The following is an 18310-nucleotide window of genomic DNA, read 5'->3' as shown; positions in this document are numbered from 1 at the left end:
TCTTAGGTAGAGGTACCACTGTACTATAACTCAGAGGCAGTGGTTGGATGAATACGTTGTGATATAGGTCTCTGTTGAGAACGTGTTCTGTCGGGCTCTCGGGTAGACTCCTCCCAAAAATTCACAGGTACAAATTTCAGACACACACATGTTTGAAAATTCAAAACAATGTTCTTTATAATGAAAATTCACTTAACTTAAGGCTAAGCCCTCTTTTGCTATAGCCAAGAGCACTCGTCTCCAAACAAACTGGTAATTTGTACAAGTCCCTTATCAGTCCTGTGATACTTAGCTTGCAGCTGTGAGGCAATTCACAGTCCTTCTTCTTTCACAAAGTGAAACACACTTTGCTCTGGTTTAGTTTCAAAGCGGGGAAAAATCAGCACACAAAAGGTCAAAGTCAGTAAAGCAGTCACGAAACACAATGATCAGATAGTCCTCCACAATGGCCAAACCCACAGGCTGCTATTTATAGCAGCCTCACTAATGACCACAGCCCCACCCAACCACAGGTGGCCTCATTTTCTTTGATAATAATCTCTCAGTTGTTGTTGCCTATGCATCTCTCTCCGCATGCGTGGCTGTATCATTAACTCTTGTTAACTCTTGGAGCTAGATAATTGATCTCCTTCTGAGCTGTCTGCCACACTCTCCTCCTCCCTGTCAATCATGTCTTCTTGGTCAGAGGAGCCTTCATCATCAGATTCCACCGGGGGCAAAACAGGCCTGCAGCATGTGGATGTCTCCCCCACATCCACAGTCCTTAGGGCAGGAGCTGGGCCAGAGCTAACCACAACAGAAAGAAAAGATAGATGGCTGGGGATTGTGGGAGTTGAAGTCCTTGAAATCCGGGGTGCACCAGTTGCAACCAGCACACTGAAAAATATCGATTTTTTTTTAAAATCCACAAGTGAAGTTGACACAAAAGTCATCTTCTCAGTGTTAGAATGAATCTCATGGTTAATTAAAAAATAGGAATACAAAAAAACAAAATTTAAATAACGTTGCACAGGTGATCTGATAACTGCTGTTGAGGTGAGTCAGACTTGGCAAAAAAAAGAAAGAAAGAAGGAAACTAATCTCTTGCCAAAAAGGAAGATGAGCTTGTGTCCTGTTCTGAACCCTACTTGAGTTTGCCTGAGTTGACCTTTGCTAGATGCATATGATAGATGAGGAAGAAATAGAGGGAGTGACAGATTTCATTTTCCTGAGCTCCGAGATCACCACAGATGGGGACTCCAGCCAAGAAATTAAATTCTCCTGGGGAGAAAAGCCATGGCAATTCTAGACAGAATACTAAAAAGCAGAGATATCACCCTGCCAACCAAAGTGCATATAGTCAAAGCTGTGGTTTCCCCAGTAGAGCTGTGAAAGCTGGACCATAAGAAAAGCTGAGTAGCAAAGAATCGAGGCCTTGGAACTATGGTGCTGGAGAAGACTTCTACGAGTCCCTTGGACTGCAAGGTGATCCATCCGGTTAGTCCTAAAAGAGATCAACCCTGATTGCTCTTTAGAAGGCCAGATCCCGAAGATGAAACTCAAATAGTTTGGCCACCTAATGAGTGTTCTGCCGAAAATGCAAGCATACAAATTTCAGACACACACACACACTTGAAAGTTCAAAAACAATGTTCTTTATCACAAAATTCAAAAGAAACAAAGCACCCTTTTTGTATTGCAAAGAGCACTCATCCCAAAACAACCCGGTAGGCTGTACAATCCCCTTAATCAGTCCTTAAGTACTTAGCTAGCAGCTGTGAAGAAACATCACAGCCCTCCTTCGTCCACAAAGTGAAACACACACACTTTGCTCTGCTTTGGTTTCAAAGTCGTGAAAAATCAACAAACAAAGTCTGGAAACAGCAAGGCACGGTCCTGAAGAACAACGATCAGACAATCTTCCACAATGGCCAAGCCAGCACGCTGCTATTTATATCAGCAGCTCTAATTCCTGGAGCCCCACCCAAACACAGGTAGCCTCTCTTATCTCCTGTAATATTTCCTCAATTGGTCTCTTCAATGCATAACTCTGCGCATGCGTGGATTTAACACTTCCTCATCCGAATCGACCAAAGATAATGGAGATTGGCTTCCTGGGCTGTGTGCCAAGCCCCCCTCTTCCAAGTCACCCCCACCTTCTTCGTCGTCCGAGGAAACTCCACTGCCTGACTCTGTCGGCAATAAAACAGGCCTATGACATGTTGATGTTTCCCCCACATCCACCTCCACATTCCTTGGGGCAGGAGCTGGGCCAGAGCTAACCACAGCACCGAGAAGGAAGGACTCACTGGAGAAAAGCCTAATGCTGGGTGTAATATCCTAGGCGCCTGTAGAGGGCAGCAGAGAGAAAGAGAGAGCAGTTAAAGTTCCTATTGGTTGAAAGCCTTGACAACCGAGTCCCATTGGTTGGCCGCCATTTTGTTGTAGTATAAATAGGAAAGTTATCTCATAGATGTTAGCACGAATCACCTGTTACTTGAAAATAAATGAACTTCAATTGCGGCTCCTTGAACACAGCACTGGGAACGATTGAGGGCAAAAGAAGAAGGCGACGAGAGGAAAGAGGTGGTTGAAGCAGTCGGCGTGAGCTTAAATGGACTCCAGAGCACAGGAAGGCTAGAAGGAACATTATCGTGGGGAGGGGGGCATTTGCCCAGGTTCGCCTGGTGCACCAGTTGCGGCCTTATCTGGACCTGGACTCACTGCTCACAGTCACTCATGCCCACATCACCTCGAGGCTCGACTACTGTAATGCTCTCTACATGGGGCTACCTCTGAAAAGTGTTCGGAAACTTCAGATTGTGCAGAATGCAGCTGCGAGAGCAATCATGGGCTTTCCCAAGTATGCCCATGTTTCACCAACACTCTGCAGTCTGCATTGGTTGCCGATCAGTTTCCGGTCAAAGTGTTGGTTATGATCTATAAAGCCCTTCATGGCATCGGACCAGAATATCTCTGGGACCGCCTTCTGCCGCACGAATCCCAGCGACCAGTTAGGTCCCACAGAGTGGGTCTTCTCCGGGTCCCGTCGACTAAACAATGCCGTCTGGCGGGTCCCGGGGGAAGAGCCTTCTCTGTGGTGGCCCCGACCCTCTGGAACCAACTCCCCCCAGAGATCAGAATTGCTCCCACCCTCCTTGCCTTTCGTAAACTTCTCAAAACCCACCTCTGCCTTCAGGCATGGGGGAATTTAAATATCTTCCCCAGGCCTATATAATTTATGTATGGTGTGTTGTGTGCATGTTTTTTAAATTATGGGTTTTTAACTTCGTATTATTAGATTTGTATTGTACATTGTTTCTATCACTGCTGTGAGCTGCCCCGAGTCTACAGAGAGGGGCGGCATACAAATTTAATAAATAAATAAATAAAATAAATATCCATGGGGTCGCATGGATCGGACATGACTTTGCAACTAACTGTACAACTGCCGTGATTCGCTTTAACAAGTGTGGCATGAAAAGTCGGCTCACTTGACAAATGCCTCACGTAGCAACATAAATTTTCAGTCAAGGTCTAGCCATATGTCAAAAGCACTCCCAAATATTATTATTATAATAATAATAATAATAATAATAATAATAATAATAATAATAATAATTGCAGAGTCTGTAAAGAAACAGATGAAACAATCAATGACATACTCAGCTGCTGCAAAAAGATCGCACAGACTGACTACAAGCATAGACATGATGCTATGGCACAGATGATCCACTGGAACCTGTGCCGGAACTACCATTTACCAGTGGCAAAGAACTGGTGGGATCATAAGCCCGAAAAAGTGGTCGAAAATGAGCAAGCAAAACTACTGTGGGACTTCCGACTTCCGACTGACTGAATTCTGAAGCATAACACACCAGACATTGTGATCGTGGAGAAAAAGAAAGTATGGATCATCGACCTCGCAATCCCAGGAGACAGCAGAATTGAGGAGAAGCAGCTAGAGAAATTAGTTAAATACGAAGATCTGAAAATCGAGCTGCAACGACTCTGGCATAAGCCAGTGAAAGTGGTCCCAGTGGTGCTTGGCACACTGGGCGCAGTACCAAAGGATCTCAGCGGACATTTGAAAACCATTGGAATTGACAAAATCTCCATCTGTCAATTGCAAAAGGCCGCTTTACTGGGATCGGCAAACATAATTCGCCGCTACATCACGCAGTCCTAGGTGCCTGGGAAGCGCCCGGCTGGTGATGAAATACAAAATCCAGCATAGTGATCTCATTTGCTGTGTTGTACTGACATAATAATAATAATAATAATAATAATAATAATAATAATAATAATAATAATAATAATAATTTATTAGATTTGTATGCTGCCCCCTTCCGAAGACTCTTAATCCTAAGAAAAACACCACAAATACACTTTACCAATGTCCCTATTCCCTGTTGGAATTATTTGTGAAGTCTTGGTCTCGTTTACTCCAGTAGAAGAATCTGGGACAGCTTTGAAGTCCTCTCTAATGACCTTCTGGTATTCTGAAACATATCATTGAAACCAGTTCCACAGAGGTGATCCCCCCTATGCTGGGTGTATTCAACTGACCGCCACCTGCTGGGAACATTTTAATTTAGATTCTTGGCCCTGACTTTATAGCCTCTTCTTCCCCCAGTATTCAGTGGTTTTACTATTTTACTCATTAAGGATTTAATTTAAAAAATGAAGCTGTTTAATCATTCAGTCAGTCAATCATTAAATGAAATTGTTGCCCTAGAGTACCTTGCAACTTTACAAGCATGCTGTATATAATAAAGAAGGAATATAAAATGAACAAGGCCTCGGTAAAAATTTAATGGAAGTCTTAAAAGTTCTACCAAGCAGAGATACATGGCCATTTGAGAGATAGAATGAGAGGACAGGAAAGGACCTTGGAAGTCTTCAAATTCAACCCGTCAAGACAGGAACTTTTACACTTATCCTGTCCAATTTTTTTCTTGAAAACCTCCAGTGAGGCCACGTTTCGGCCGACCAGGAAGGACATCTTCGTGACGTCAAAGCTCCACCCATGGAATTCCCTATTGGGATTCCCCACCTCCATTTCAGCCTCCAGATCGGCCGAAAACGCCACTGCTGATCGCAAAAACGGTGCTCTGCCGGGCGGCGCCATCCAGCTGTAACCTTCTGAAACAGCTGGGTGCTTCTTGGTGGCCTCTGGAACTCGAACTCGAACTTTTGCCGAACTTCCGGGTTCGGCGTTCAGGAGAACGCCGAGAAGCCCCCCAGGCTGCTTTAAAAGGTGACAGCCAGGTGGCGGCACCCAGCGGAGCGCCATTTTGCGATTTCTTTTCCCCCTTGCACGCATTAATCGCTTTTACATTGTTTCCTATGGGAAACATTGTTTCGTGTTACGAACTTTTCGCCTTACGAACCTCCTTCCGGAACCAATTAGGTTCGTAAGACGAGGTATTACTGTATTGGAAAATTGGTATCAATGGATTGATGATAGAAAATGAAAAAAAGTAAAAGGAAATAAGGACATAGAATATTGAAAACACTGTAAATAATGTATTGTACTAATATGAAATCAATGTGAATACGATGTAAAATTGCCTAAAGATTTATTGTGATTTTTAAAATTTGATAGATAATAAAGATAATTTTAAAAAACAAATAAATCAAACCAAGGTGTTTAGAGTGGATTTGACTTGAATTTCATGGTTTTATGATTTGGTGAAGATGGGAAACTGGTGGAAAGTTTAACACTGGTGCAAAGGTGTGTGTGCAGGAGGGAGGGAGACAGTTTCTTTCTTTCTTTCTTCCTTTCCCTTCCTTCTTCCTTCCTGCCTTCCTTCCTTCCTTCCTTTCCCTTCCTTCTTCCTTCATTTCCCTTCCTTCTTCCTGCCTTCCTGCCTTCCTTCCTTTTCCTTCCTTCCTTCCTTCCTTCCTTCTTTCTTTCTTTCTCTTCCTTCCTTCCCCTTCCTTCCTTCCTTCTTCTTTCTTCCTTTCTTCCTTCCTTTCCCTTCCTTCCTTCCCCTTCCTTCCTTCCTTCCTTCTTTCTTTCTTTCTCTCTCTCTCTCTCTTTTCCTTCCTCCCTCCCTCCCCTCCCTTTCCCCCTTTCTTCTTTTTCCCATTCCTCCTGCCCTGCCTTGTCCCATCCCTTCTCATCTTGTTTTTCTTTCTTATCATTTATCATAATCTCACCTAAGATGGAAGGTTAGGTTTTCCAACGATTGGAATTAACAGTGAAACATTCCGAACAAGTGTTTTTGTCTTCTCTCTATAATGCACGCTGCAGTTACAGTTTGATCTTTTCTGAAAGCTCTCCGTTTTGAACCCAGACAAAAGAAAGGCCACCCCATTTCCTTAATTGGAGGGCCCAGCCATTTGTTCACACCATTTGACCATGTAAAAGGAGAAAAGGATAACATGACATAACATTGAACAGTTCAGCTTTTCAGTGTAGATTTTTTTTTTTTAAAGCATCTTGCTTGGGGATGTAAGAATTCTAATGACGAATTTACACTGGGAAGTATTGTAACCTCATTGTCATCTAGGCATCAACATAATTTGAGGCAATTAGTCTTGTATCTTTTTTTCCTTTATTTTTCCCACGGGCGAACGCTAAGAAGCACAAGCGATGGAATAATAACTTCTTTTTCCCCCTGTATATAACGCGGGATCGTTATTGATGCTACTGATTACTGATTAGCATAAGAGGATTATAAGGCTTAGCTGTATTTTAATTTTCGGGAGGTGGGAGGGATTCGTGTTAATTGCAGCTTCTCATTATTTTCTTTCTTTCTTACAGTGAATAGTTCGTTAGTCAATGAGACAGTCACGTCAACTCCATCTTGGCTGGATGAAATGGTAAGCGGAAATCATGTGATAATGTTTGAAATAATTAATGCCCAGTGCAATTACACGGCTGCTGACTTTTATTTTATTTTTTAAAATGTTTTTTTATTGACATTTTTTAAAGATTTGCAAAGAATACAAACAAACAGCCATAGAAAAGGAAAAAAAGAACCACCACAGCAAAAGAAAATACAGTGATACCTCGTCTTACAAACCCCTCGTCATACAAACTTTTCGAGATACAAACCCGGGGTTTAAGATTCTTTTGCCTCTTCTTCCAAACTATTTTCGCCTTATAAACTTTGCCAACTGAAGACTGCAAGTCCTTTTGCGCTCTCTTGGCAACAACATTACATTGTTGAGAAGATATCTGAGAAAACAGTGGCCTGATCCAAAGAACTTGTGAATGCTTTTATCACTTTTAGGCTAATAAAAATTCTTCCCAGTTGAATAGATGGTAGCTCAGGGGAATAAGGGCTGGAGAAGACTCCTGCGAGTACTTTGGACTGCAAGGTGATCCAACCGGTAAGTCCTAGAGACCAACCCTGACTGTTCTTTAGAAGGTCAGATCCTGAAGATGAAACTCGAATGCTTTGGCCGCCTAATGAGAAGGAAGGACTCGCTGGAGAAGAGCCCAATGCTGTGAACGACTGAGGACAAAAGAAGAAGAACCTAAGAACATAAGTAGAGCCGTGCTGAATCAGGCCAAAGCCCATCGAGTCCAGCATTCTGTGTCACACAGTGACCCACCAATTGTCCATGGGTCTCTTGAGCAGCAGCAGAAGGCAAAAATGACTGTTCTCTGCTACCGGTAACTGCTTGAAGAAGAATCTATATTGGTGTTGTAAAATTTACTTCACCTATATTCTTGTATACAAAGAAGTTATTGAATTCAGCTGAATCGGTTACCTGCGTGTGCTTCTGGTTTTGACTTTGCAATGAACGCTAATAAGAATGTTTTGCCCTAGATAGGAGAATCAAAAAAGAAGAATACCATGTAATACAACACTTAATTACGGCAAGCAGGATCACTATAGCACAAAATTGGAAGAAAGAAGAACCACCAACAGAAAGAGATATGATCAAAAAAAATGTTTGATTGTGCAGAATATGATACACTAACACAAAAACTGAAAAACGATAAAAAACTACCACCTTTAGACACATGGAAAAACTTTTATAACTGGGTTAACTACTGAAAAAAGAATTGATGTACATAAGGTTAAAATTAAAAAATGAAAGATAATACAAAAGCAAACTAAAAATAGATAACACTTTATTTATTTGTTGACAAATTCTTTTTACCTATACTATTATTGTTATCGCTATATAGGTATATATATGTATATATGTGCATAATCTATGTATATATAAATGTAGAATTTCGCTATCCGTGAACTAACAACAAGACAAGCTACACAAAGGCAGCAGGGGAGGGGGGAGGGGAGGGATTATATGTTGTACTGTCTTATAACAGACATTCTACAATTGTATTCACAAACTGACAATACACTGATCTGTTTTGTATGTTCTTTTTTAATATGTATATAATTCAATAAAATTTATTTATTTTTAAACGAGAATGTTTTGCCCTAAAGATGCCATTATTTTTTTTTCCTTTGTGTTTACAGAACAACGATACAATTGAATGGTCGTCGCTGACCAAGAAGAAATGCTTGGAGCTTGGAGGAGTGCTCCTGGGGAATAATTGCAAATATGTCCCTGACATCACACTCATGTCTTGCATTCTCTTTTTGGGAACCTACACATGCTCCATGGCCTTGAAGAAATTCAAGACCAGTCGTTATTTCCCAACCATGGTAAGTCATGCGATTTTATAATATTTATAAACCTATTTTATTATAGGTTTCCCAGATATCTTTCCAGTATGCCTTAACACCATTTGATCAAGGTCAAGCTTTAACTTTGTGTATAGTGGCTGAGTGATGAAGACACTGAGCTTGTCAATCAGAAAGGCCAGCAGTTCAGCAGTTCGAATCCTTAGCACCGTGTAATGGAGTGAGCTCCTGTTACTTGTCCCAGCTTCTGCCAACCTAGCAGTTCGAAAGCACGTAAAAAATGCAAGTAGAAAAATAGGGATCACCTTGGTGGGAAGGTAACTGTGTCCTGTGCGCCTTTTGTGTTACGTTATGCCAGCCACATGACCACAAAAGACGTCTTCAGACAGCGCTGGCTCTTCAACGTAGAAACTAAGATGAACACTGCGCCATAAGAGTCAGGAATGACTAGCACATATGTGTGAGGGGAACCTTTATCTATAGAATAAAGTAGAGTAGAGTAGAATAGAAAATGTGGAAGGGAAGGGAGGAGAGAAGAGAAGAGGAGAGGAGAGGAGAGAATGAGATGGAATAGAGTAGAATAGAAATAGAAATAGAAAATAGAATAGAATAGGATAGAAAATATGGAAGCGAAGGGAGGAGAGGAGAGAAGATAAGAGAAAAGAAAAGAGAATGGGATGGAATAGAGTAGAGTAGAATAGAGTAGAGTAGAATAGAAAATATGGAAGGGAAGAGAAGAGAGGAGAGGAGAAGACAAGATAAGAGAAGAGAGAATGGAATACAGTAGAATAGAGTAGAATAGAAAATATGGAAGGGAAGAGAGAAGAGAGGAGAAGAGAAGAGAAGAGAGAATGGAATAGAATAGAAAATATGGAAGGGAAGAGAGAAGAGAAGAGAGAATGGAATAGAGTAGAATAGAGTAGAATAGAAAATATGGAAGGGAAGAGAGGAGAAGAGAAGAGAAGAGAGAATGGAATAGAGTAGAATAGAAAATATGGAAGGGAAGAGAGAAGAGAAGAAAGGAGAAGAGAAGAGAGAATGGAATAGAGTAGAATAGAGTAGAACAGAAAATATGGAAGGGAAGAGAGAAGAGAAGAAAGGAGAAGAGAAGAGAGAATGGAATAGAGTAGAGTAGAATAGAAAATATGGAAGGGAAGAGAGAAGAGAAGAGAAGAGAGAATGGGATGGAATAGAGTAGAATATAAATATAAAATAGAACAGAATAGGATAGAAAATATGGAAGGTAAGGGAGGAGAGAAGAGAAGAGAAAAGAGAATGGGATGGAATAGAGTAGAGTAGAGTAGAAGAGAAGAGAAAATATGGAAGAGAGGAGAAGAGAAGAGAAAGGAGAATGGAATAGAGTAGAATAGAAATAGAAATAATAGAAACAGAAATAGAACCTCGGAGATCCTCCAGTCCAACCCCCTGCTCAATCAGGAGACCCTCTACCACTCCAGACAAATAGTTTTCCAATCTCTTCTCAAAAGCCTCCAGTGATGGAGCACCTACAACATCTGGAGTAGAATAGAGCTGGAAGGGACCTTGGAGATCTTCAAATCCAGCCCCCTGGCTCAAGCTGGAGAACCTATACCATTCCAGCAAGTGACTGTCCTCATTTCAGATGTTCCTCATTGTAGCCAGTAAATGGAAGGACAGATGGTGCCCCTAGAGAAACAAGTGGCAATGTGGTCTTCTGTCCACTTGTATCCTGGCAGCACAGCTCTCTATTGTGAAGCACACACCATGAGTCCTTGGTTAAAGGGAGGATTTGGAGAAGACACTCAACCCTGTAAATCCCTGGGTGCTCTCTCAGCTTGGTTCTTTCTTGTAGACATTCCATTACCCAACTCGGTAATATCATCAATGCTACTGATATTACCTAATGAAACAACTGCAAGAGAGCACCAAAAAAACTCACAGTTCAACACTAAACTACAACTATTCTCTTCTATGGGTACACTTATTCTTGTTAATTCAGTCTTCCTTCTGCCTTATAAACCTCTAAGTTTATATATGAACTTGGCTCAAATAGCAAACACCTGAGTATTTTAAGTTTATTTTAACTCAGTGTGATTCGTTGCCTACTGTTGTAAGCCTTAAGGCTGAACTTAGATAAAAGAGAGCATGTTGCAGAAAAACGAGTTTATTACTTCCTCCTTTGATTTATGAAGGTACCAAACATATTTGACTCCTAAGTACTGAGATAACATTTCTGGGACCAGAGCCAAATGAACAAACGAGGAAGGAGTAGAATTTTGGCAACAGCTTTCCGTGTTTATCTGATGGATGGATAGGTACAGGGAAGCGTATCTTTAAAAATTATTATTATCTTTTCTTGGGAGGGATAATAACATTTTGTAGAAACTGAACTTCTTTCTTAACAAAATGCCTTTTTTTTCTGGCATGGTAATTATGACTCTTGAAATCCTAGTGGACAACCATTTAAATATCAACCATTTGCCGATGACTCTAAAGTATGCAATAGGGTTGATATTCCTGGAGGCGTCTGTAATATGGTAAATGATTTAGCTTTACTAGATAAATGGTCAAAGCAATGGAAACTGCAGTTTAATGTTTCCAAATGTAAAATAATGCACTTGGGGAAAAGGAATCCTCAATCTGAGTATTGTATTGGCAGTTCTGTGTTAGCAAAAACTTCAGAAGAAAAGGATTTAGGGGTAGTGATTTCTGACAGTCTCAAAATGCAGTCAGGCGGTAGGGAAAGCAAGTAGGATGCTTGGCTGCATAGCTAGAGGTATAACAAGCAGGAAGAGGGAGATTATGATCCCGCTATATAGAGTGCTGGTGAGACCACATTTGGAATACTGTGTTCAGTTCTGGAGACGTCACCTACAAAAAGATATTGACAAAATTGAATGGGTCCAAAGACGGGCTACAAGAATGGTGGAAGGTCTAAAGCATAAAACGTATCAGGAAAGACTTCATGAACTCAATCTGTATAGTCTGGAGGACAGAAGGAAAAGGGGGGGACATGATCAAAACATTTAAATATGTTAAAGGGTTAAATAAGGTCCAGGAGGGAAGTGTTTTTAATAGGAAAGTGAACACAAGAACAAGGGGACACAATCTGAAGTTAATCTCAGGGGTTGCCACAAAGAAGAAGGAGTCAACCTATTCTCCAAAGCACCTGAGGGTAGAACAAGAAGCAATGGCTGGAAACTAAACAAGGAGGGAAGCAACTGAATATTAAAACATAGAAAAAGTGCAGAGAAGAGCAACAAAGATGATTACGGGTCTGGAGGCTAAAACATATGAAGAAAGGTTGCAGGAACTGGGCATGGCTAGTTTAATGAAAAGAAGGACCAGGGGTGACATGATAGCAGTCTTCCAATATCTCAGGGGTTGCCACAAAGAAGAAGGAGTCAACCTATTCTCTAAAGCATCTGATGCTATTAGAATTACATGCTTAAATTTGGTAAAATCGGTGTTTGTGGGCCTATTTCATGGGGGGGAGGGAACTGGTTGCTGGGACAGAACAGGAATGTTGTAACGCAGGCTCTTTTGTCTGCCCAAATGGATGCCAACATTTTCTGCAATAATCTTCAGCTGGTTGAATGGAGCTTCTGGGCTATCTGTGATTTTCCATGTGTTATTATTGTGTTTTTTTCTCTTATGTGCATAATATGTTAGGCCCTTAAAAAAAGTCAAGTTTAAACTGCCATACATGTAGTTGTCTTTCTTTTTTTCAGGCAAGGAAATTGATCAGTGATTTTGCCATCATTATTTCTATTCTGATTTTCTGTGGAATTGATGCTCTGGTGGGTGTTGATACACCAAAACTTCTTGTGCCAAGTGAATTCAAGGTATGTTAAAAAGTGTCTACTCCTCTTTTTTTTTTTTAAGAAGACAAAGAATTAGCAATACGTGGAGAACAATCAAATCTAGGCTGCAAAATCAAGATAAGCAGTAGATGGCAGCAAAGATATACATAATAAAACCAGATCTTTGCTGCCCCCTGGTGGTCTCTGGGATGCTTCTAATCGATTTCGCAATCATACCAAAGTATCATTTCATTGTACATCTGGACAGGGGTGGGATTCAGAAATATCAGAAATGGGTTCTCTGCTAGGTAGGCAGATAGATAGATAGATAGATAGATAGATAGATAGATAGATAGATAGACAGACAGACAGACAGACAGACAGACAGACAGACAGACAGACAGACAGACAGACAGACAGACAGATAATGCAGTGGATATGAGGAGCTGAAAATGCAAAGGAAGTATTCTTTGACCCATCCTTACAATTTTTGTAATTTTTGTGTGTGTGTGCATAAATTTGTGGCTTACTTCAGAATAATAATAATAATAATAATAATAATAATAATAATAATAATAATAATAATAATTTATTAGATTTGTATGCCGCCCCTTTCCGAAGACTCTTCCTTTGACTTGAAATGTTTTAAAGTGTCTTTTTGATGCCCCTTTCTGTCTTTTTCCCTGTGAAGCCAACAAATCCAGATAGAAGCTGGTTTATCGCACCATTCGGAGGAAACCCGTGGTGGGTATACCTGGCTGCAGCTATTCCTGCTCTCCTGGTCACCATCCTCATCTTCATGGACCAGCAAATCACGGCTGTTATTGTCAACCGCAAAGAGCACAAGTTGAAGGTGGGTGCCTTGTTACGCAAGATTAGAAAACGGGCTATAAAAATGGTGGACAATCTTAAGCATAAAACGTATCAGGAAAGACTTCATGAACTCCATCTGTAGAGTCAGGAGGACAGAAGGGAAAGGGGGGACATGATCGAAACATTTAAATATGTTAAAGGGTTAAATATGGTCCAGGAGAGAAGTGTGTTTAATAGGAAAGTGAACACAAGAACAAGGGGACACAATCTGAAGTTAGTTGGGGGAAAGATCAAAAGCAACATGAGAAAATATTATTTTACTGAAAGAGTAGTAGATCCTTAGCACAAACTTCCAGCAGACGTGGTTGGTAAATCCACAGTAACTGAATTTAAACATGCCTGGGATAAACATAGATCCACCCTAAGATAAAATACAGGAAACAGTATAGGGGCAGACTAGGTGGACCATGAGGTCTTTTTCTGCCGTCAATCTTCTATGTTTTTATTAGAACAGGGACGGGCCAAAAATGTTTTAAGAGTAAACCGTGGTAGATTTTTCCAGGAGATTGGTGCAGATAACTATTCTGAGAGCAAGGGTGATAACTTCTAATGAGGTCTCTTTGTTGTTGTTATTGTTAGTTGTAAAGTTGTTAAGGAGAAACTTCCTAGCAGTGAGGACAATTAACCAGTGGAACAGCTTGCCCCTAGAAGTTGTCAGGGCTTCATCACTGGAAAGAGATTGGACAACCATTTGTTTGAAATGGTATTGTGACTCCTGCTTGAGCGGAGGGTTGGACTAGAACAGTGGTTCCCAAACTTGGCAACTTTAAGACTTGTGGACTTCGACTCCCAGAATTCTCCAGCCAGCATAGCATAGCATAGCTGGCTGGAGAATTCTGGGAGTTGAAGTCCACAAATATTAAAGTTGCCAAGTTTGGGAACCACTGGACTTGAAGATCTCCAAGGTCCCTTCTGATTGAACTATGGCACATTTAAGATATTTTAGATAACGACTCCCAGAAGACCTTAACAATTAACCAAGGATTAAGATTATTTTAATCCCTAATTCCAGAAGATTTCAGGAAACCTTCGGTAGGCCTAAAAAGATTAAAATAAAATAATAATAATAAAAAGGAAATCTAGATGGAAATTAGTTTCCACCCGTTACTTCTTATCCTGCCTTCAGGCTCTTTGGAGAATATAATTCTCCCCAATAATTTGGAGAAAGCCTCTCCTCTTTTCCAGGGGCATCTCTTTTTAATCTTCATTTCAAGGCCTGACCGCCCTCTGTCCTTGCTTTTTGTGTGATTGGAACAGAAATGGGATTAAATCAACAGGGTCCCTCCACAGTCACTTAGCATTTACCCCTGAGGAGGAAAAAAAGAAGTGATAAATGCTTTCTGAAGAAATATAAATGGGCTTTGACTTGGCTTTGAATCAGGAAACACAGCTGGACCAACTGTTCAGCCTGGAAGGAAACATACTTGAATTCCGCCAGCTGTTTTATCGTTGCGAAATCATCGCTTATCAGTTGAGCCCTCCTTTATTTCAACTCAGTGCCTGGTTAGTAGTTTTCTCCAAATGTGGAACTCTATCAAACCACAGTGTTCTGCCAGGCTCTCTGGTAGGAGCCTCCCGAAAATTCAAGGGTACAAATTTCAGACACAAACACACACGTTTGAAAATTCAAAACAGTGTTCTTTATCCCAAAAGTCAAAATAAACTAAGCCCTCTTTTTGTATTGCAAAGAGCACTCGTCCCAAAACAACCGGGTAGTCTGTACAATTTCCCTTAAGCAGTCATTCAGTACTTAGCTAGCAGCTGTGAAGAAACTTCACACCCCTTCTTCTTCCAACACACACACACACATTGCTCTGCTTTAGTTTCAAAGGCGTGAAAAAAATCAACAAAGTCCAGAAAACAGCAACACACGATTCCTGAAGAACTGCGATCAGATACTCTTCCACAACGGCCACACCCACACGCTGCTATTTATAACAGCAGCCCTCATTACTGGTGCCCCACCCACCCACAGGTGGTCTCATTTTCTCTTGTAATAATCCTTCAGTTGTTGTCTCCTATACATCACTCTACGCATGCGTGGATGTGTCATTAATTCTTGTTCAGAATCCAAGGATGATACAGATGATTGATCTCCTCCTGGGCTGTCTGCCAAACTCCCCTCTTCCCTGTCACTCATGCTGCCTTGGTCAGAGGAGGCTTCGTCGGCAGATTCCACCGGGAGCAAAACAGGCCTGCAGCATGTGGATGTTTCCCCCACATCCACCTGCACATTCCTTGGGGCAGGAGCTGGGCCAGAGCTAACCACAACACTTACTATCTGTACTTCTCCAAGTTCTATGTGTTTCCAAAGTTCTTTGATCCATTCTTTTTGTACTGAGATCTTCACTGGGTTGAATTTTTATTCCTCGTCCCTTACTTCAGATACTGGCAAGAAAGGTGTTATTTTGTTTTAAGCTTCATGCAAGCACCGAATGTGAGAACAAAATGACACACCTATTAAATTTACTTACAGGGTGGGGGGGGGGGGGAACAGGACAAGGACAAGATGCAAACCTTGGTGCTAATTAATTTCTTTTCAAGGTTTGCAGAATGTCTGTTCTAGGCTACATTACTTTTGAAAGCTATATTTATCGTTTGCAGGTGAATTCGGAATTTCATTTCATTTGCTTCTACATCCTGGCAGGTGAAGAGAAACTTAACAGTTTTAAACTCACAGTATTTTTTTTTTCCACACCTTTCAGATGCAGAAGGCCACTTTGGATTTTAAAAAGGTGTTTATTTGGTGGTTCTTGTCCTCAGGTTTTCTCTCTTAGTACCGTATTTTTCAGAATATAAGCAACTTTTCCCTTCCTAAAAGAGGCTGAAAATTTGGGTGCTTCTTTTATATTCTGAATGTAGCTTTTTTCTAAGCTTTTTTCCCAGTCAATAATAATAATAATAATAATAATAATAATAATAATAATAACAACAACAACAACAACAACAACAACAACAACAACTTATTAGATTTGTATGCCACCCCTCTCCGAAGACTCGGGACGGCTCACAACAATGATAAAAACAATATTATAGTGGCACAAATCTAATATTAAAAGAAATAACTAAAACCCTATCATATTAAAACCAGACAACACATACATACCAAACATAAATTATAAGGAGCCTGGGGGAAAGATGTTAAAAAATCCCCCATGCCTGGTGGTATAGGTGGGTCTTGAGTAGTTTACGGAAGACAAGGAGGGTGGGAGCAGTTCTAATCTCAGGGGGGAGTTGATTCCAGAGGGCTGGGGCCGCCACAGAGAAGGCTCTTCCCCCGGGGCCCGCCAGACGACATTGTTTAGGTGACGGGACCCGGAGAAGGCCAACTCTGTGGGACCTTATCGGTCGCTGGGATTCGTGCGGTAGCAGGCGGTTCCGGAGGTAATGAGAGAGTAACAATGAAAGAGCTTGCAAGCCAGTAAGAACTGGGAAGATCTCATTAGTACCTCGTTAGGGCAGGAAAAAAACTTATTCAGAGCAAGTAGCAATGGAAAAAAAAGCTTGCAATAACCTAGGGCTGGAAAAACGTATTCAAAGCAAGTAGCAATGAAAAAAAGCCTGTAAAAACTTAGGGCTGGAAAAACATTCTTCGGAGAGAATAAGAATGAAAGAGCCTGCAAGGAAAGATCATTAGACCTTGTTCTGGCTGGAAAAAACGTATTCAGATCAAGTAGCAATGAAAAAAAGTCTGCAAAGACTTAGGGCTAGAATAAATATTCTTCAGAGAGAGTAACAATGAAAGAGCCTGCAAGAAAAAAGCTGGAAAGATTGTTAGCACTTTGCTAGGGCTGGGAAAAAACATATTCAAAGCGAGTAGCAATGAAAAAAAGCCTGTAAAAACTTAGGGCTGGAAAAACATTCTTCAGAGAGAGTAAGAATGAAAGAGCTTGCAAGGAAACATTGTTCTGGCTGGAAAAAAACTTATTCAAATCAAGTAGCAATGAAAAAATGTCTGCAAAGACTTAGGGCTAGAATAAATATTCTTCGGAGAGAGTAAGAATGAAAGAGCCTGCAAGAAAAAAGCTGGAAAGATTGTTAGCACTTTGCTAGGGCTGGGAAAAAACATATTCAAAGCAAGTAGCAATGAAAAAAAAGCCTGTAAAAACTTAGGGCTGGAAAAACATTCTTCAGAGAGAGTAAGAATGAAAGAGCTTGCAAGGAAACATTGTTCTGGCTGGAAAAAACTTATTCAAATCAAGTAGCAATGAAAAAAAGTCTGCAAAGACTTAGGGCTAGAATAAATATTCTTCAGAGAGAGTAAGAATGAAAGAGCCTGCAAAGAAAGATCATTAGACCTTGTTCTGGCTGGAAAAAAAGTATTCAGATCAAGTAGCAATGAAAAAAAGTCTGCAAAGACTTAGGGCTGGAAAAGAAATATTCTTCAGAGAGAGTAACAATGAAAGAGCCTGCAAGGTAAAAGCTGGGAAGATCGTTACCACCTTGTTAGGGCTGGAAAACTAGAAAAAAAGTTTCAAAGAAGCTACATTCAGAGTATGCAGAGGTAATAATAATAACAACAGTAATCTGTAGAAGCAGATTAAATGAAATTCAGAATTCACCTGCAAGTGATAGTAATCAATATAGCTTTCAGAAGTAATGTAGCACCCAAATGTTTAGCCTCTTTTAGGGGGGGAATAGGTGCGTTTTAAACTCTGAAAAATACAGTGCCTAATCATATTTTATCCTAGTTTAGAATATTGTTCAAAGCCAGCATCTCAGCTCCAGCGTTGCAATCCTCACAGCAAAGACTTCACACTGAAAATTAACCTTCCTTTTTCTCCCTTCTACCTGTGCAGAAAGGTGCTGGATATCACCTGGATCTGTTCTGGGTGGCTGTGCTAATGATCATCTGTTCCTTCATGGGCCTGCCCTGGTACGTTGCTGCTACTGTCATCTCCATCGCTCACATCGACAGCTTGAAGATGGAAACGGAGACCTCGGCACCTGGCGAGCAACCCAAGTTTCTGGGAGTTAGGTATGTTGATCTGGTGGCAAAAGAGATTGAATGCTAGGTACTCAAGGAAGCTGCCTAGTGTGGCATTATTCACGGGCCAG

General features: G+C 40.9%; 1 protein-coding gene across 4 annotated transcripts in view; it reads left to right on the top strand.

The window, feature by feature from the left end:
* SLC4A4 (solute carrier family 4 member 4) overlaps positions 1–18310 on the top strand; it is a 212662-nt gene that overhangs the window by 163628 nt on the left and 30724 nt on the right. For all 4 annotated transcript variants that reach the window (XM_070756887.1, XM_070756889.1, XM_070756888.1 and 1 more), the window contains exons 15-19: positions 6752–6810; positions 8430–8618; positions 12308–12421; positions 13071–13232; positions 18052–18230. In XM_070756887.1, the coding sequence (XP_070612988.1) occupies positions 6752–6810; positions 8430–8618; positions 12308–12421; positions 13071–13232; positions 18052–18230 (703 nt within the window). The remainder of the gene's footprint in view (positions 1–6751; positions 6811–8429; positions 8619–12307; positions 12422–13070; positions 13233–18051; positions 18231–18310) is intronic.

This window comes from Erythrolamprus reginae, chromosome 7 (assembly GCF_031021105.1).
Source record: "Erythrolamprus reginae isolate rEryReg1 chromosome 7, rEryReg1.hap1, whole genome shotgun sequence".
Lineage (NCBI taxonomy): Eukaryota > Metazoa > Chordata > Lepidosauria > Squamata > Dipsadidae > Erythrolamprus > Erythrolamprus reginae.
Note: the sequence above shows the minus strand (reverse complement) of the source record. Positions and strands in the feature narration are given on the sequence as shown.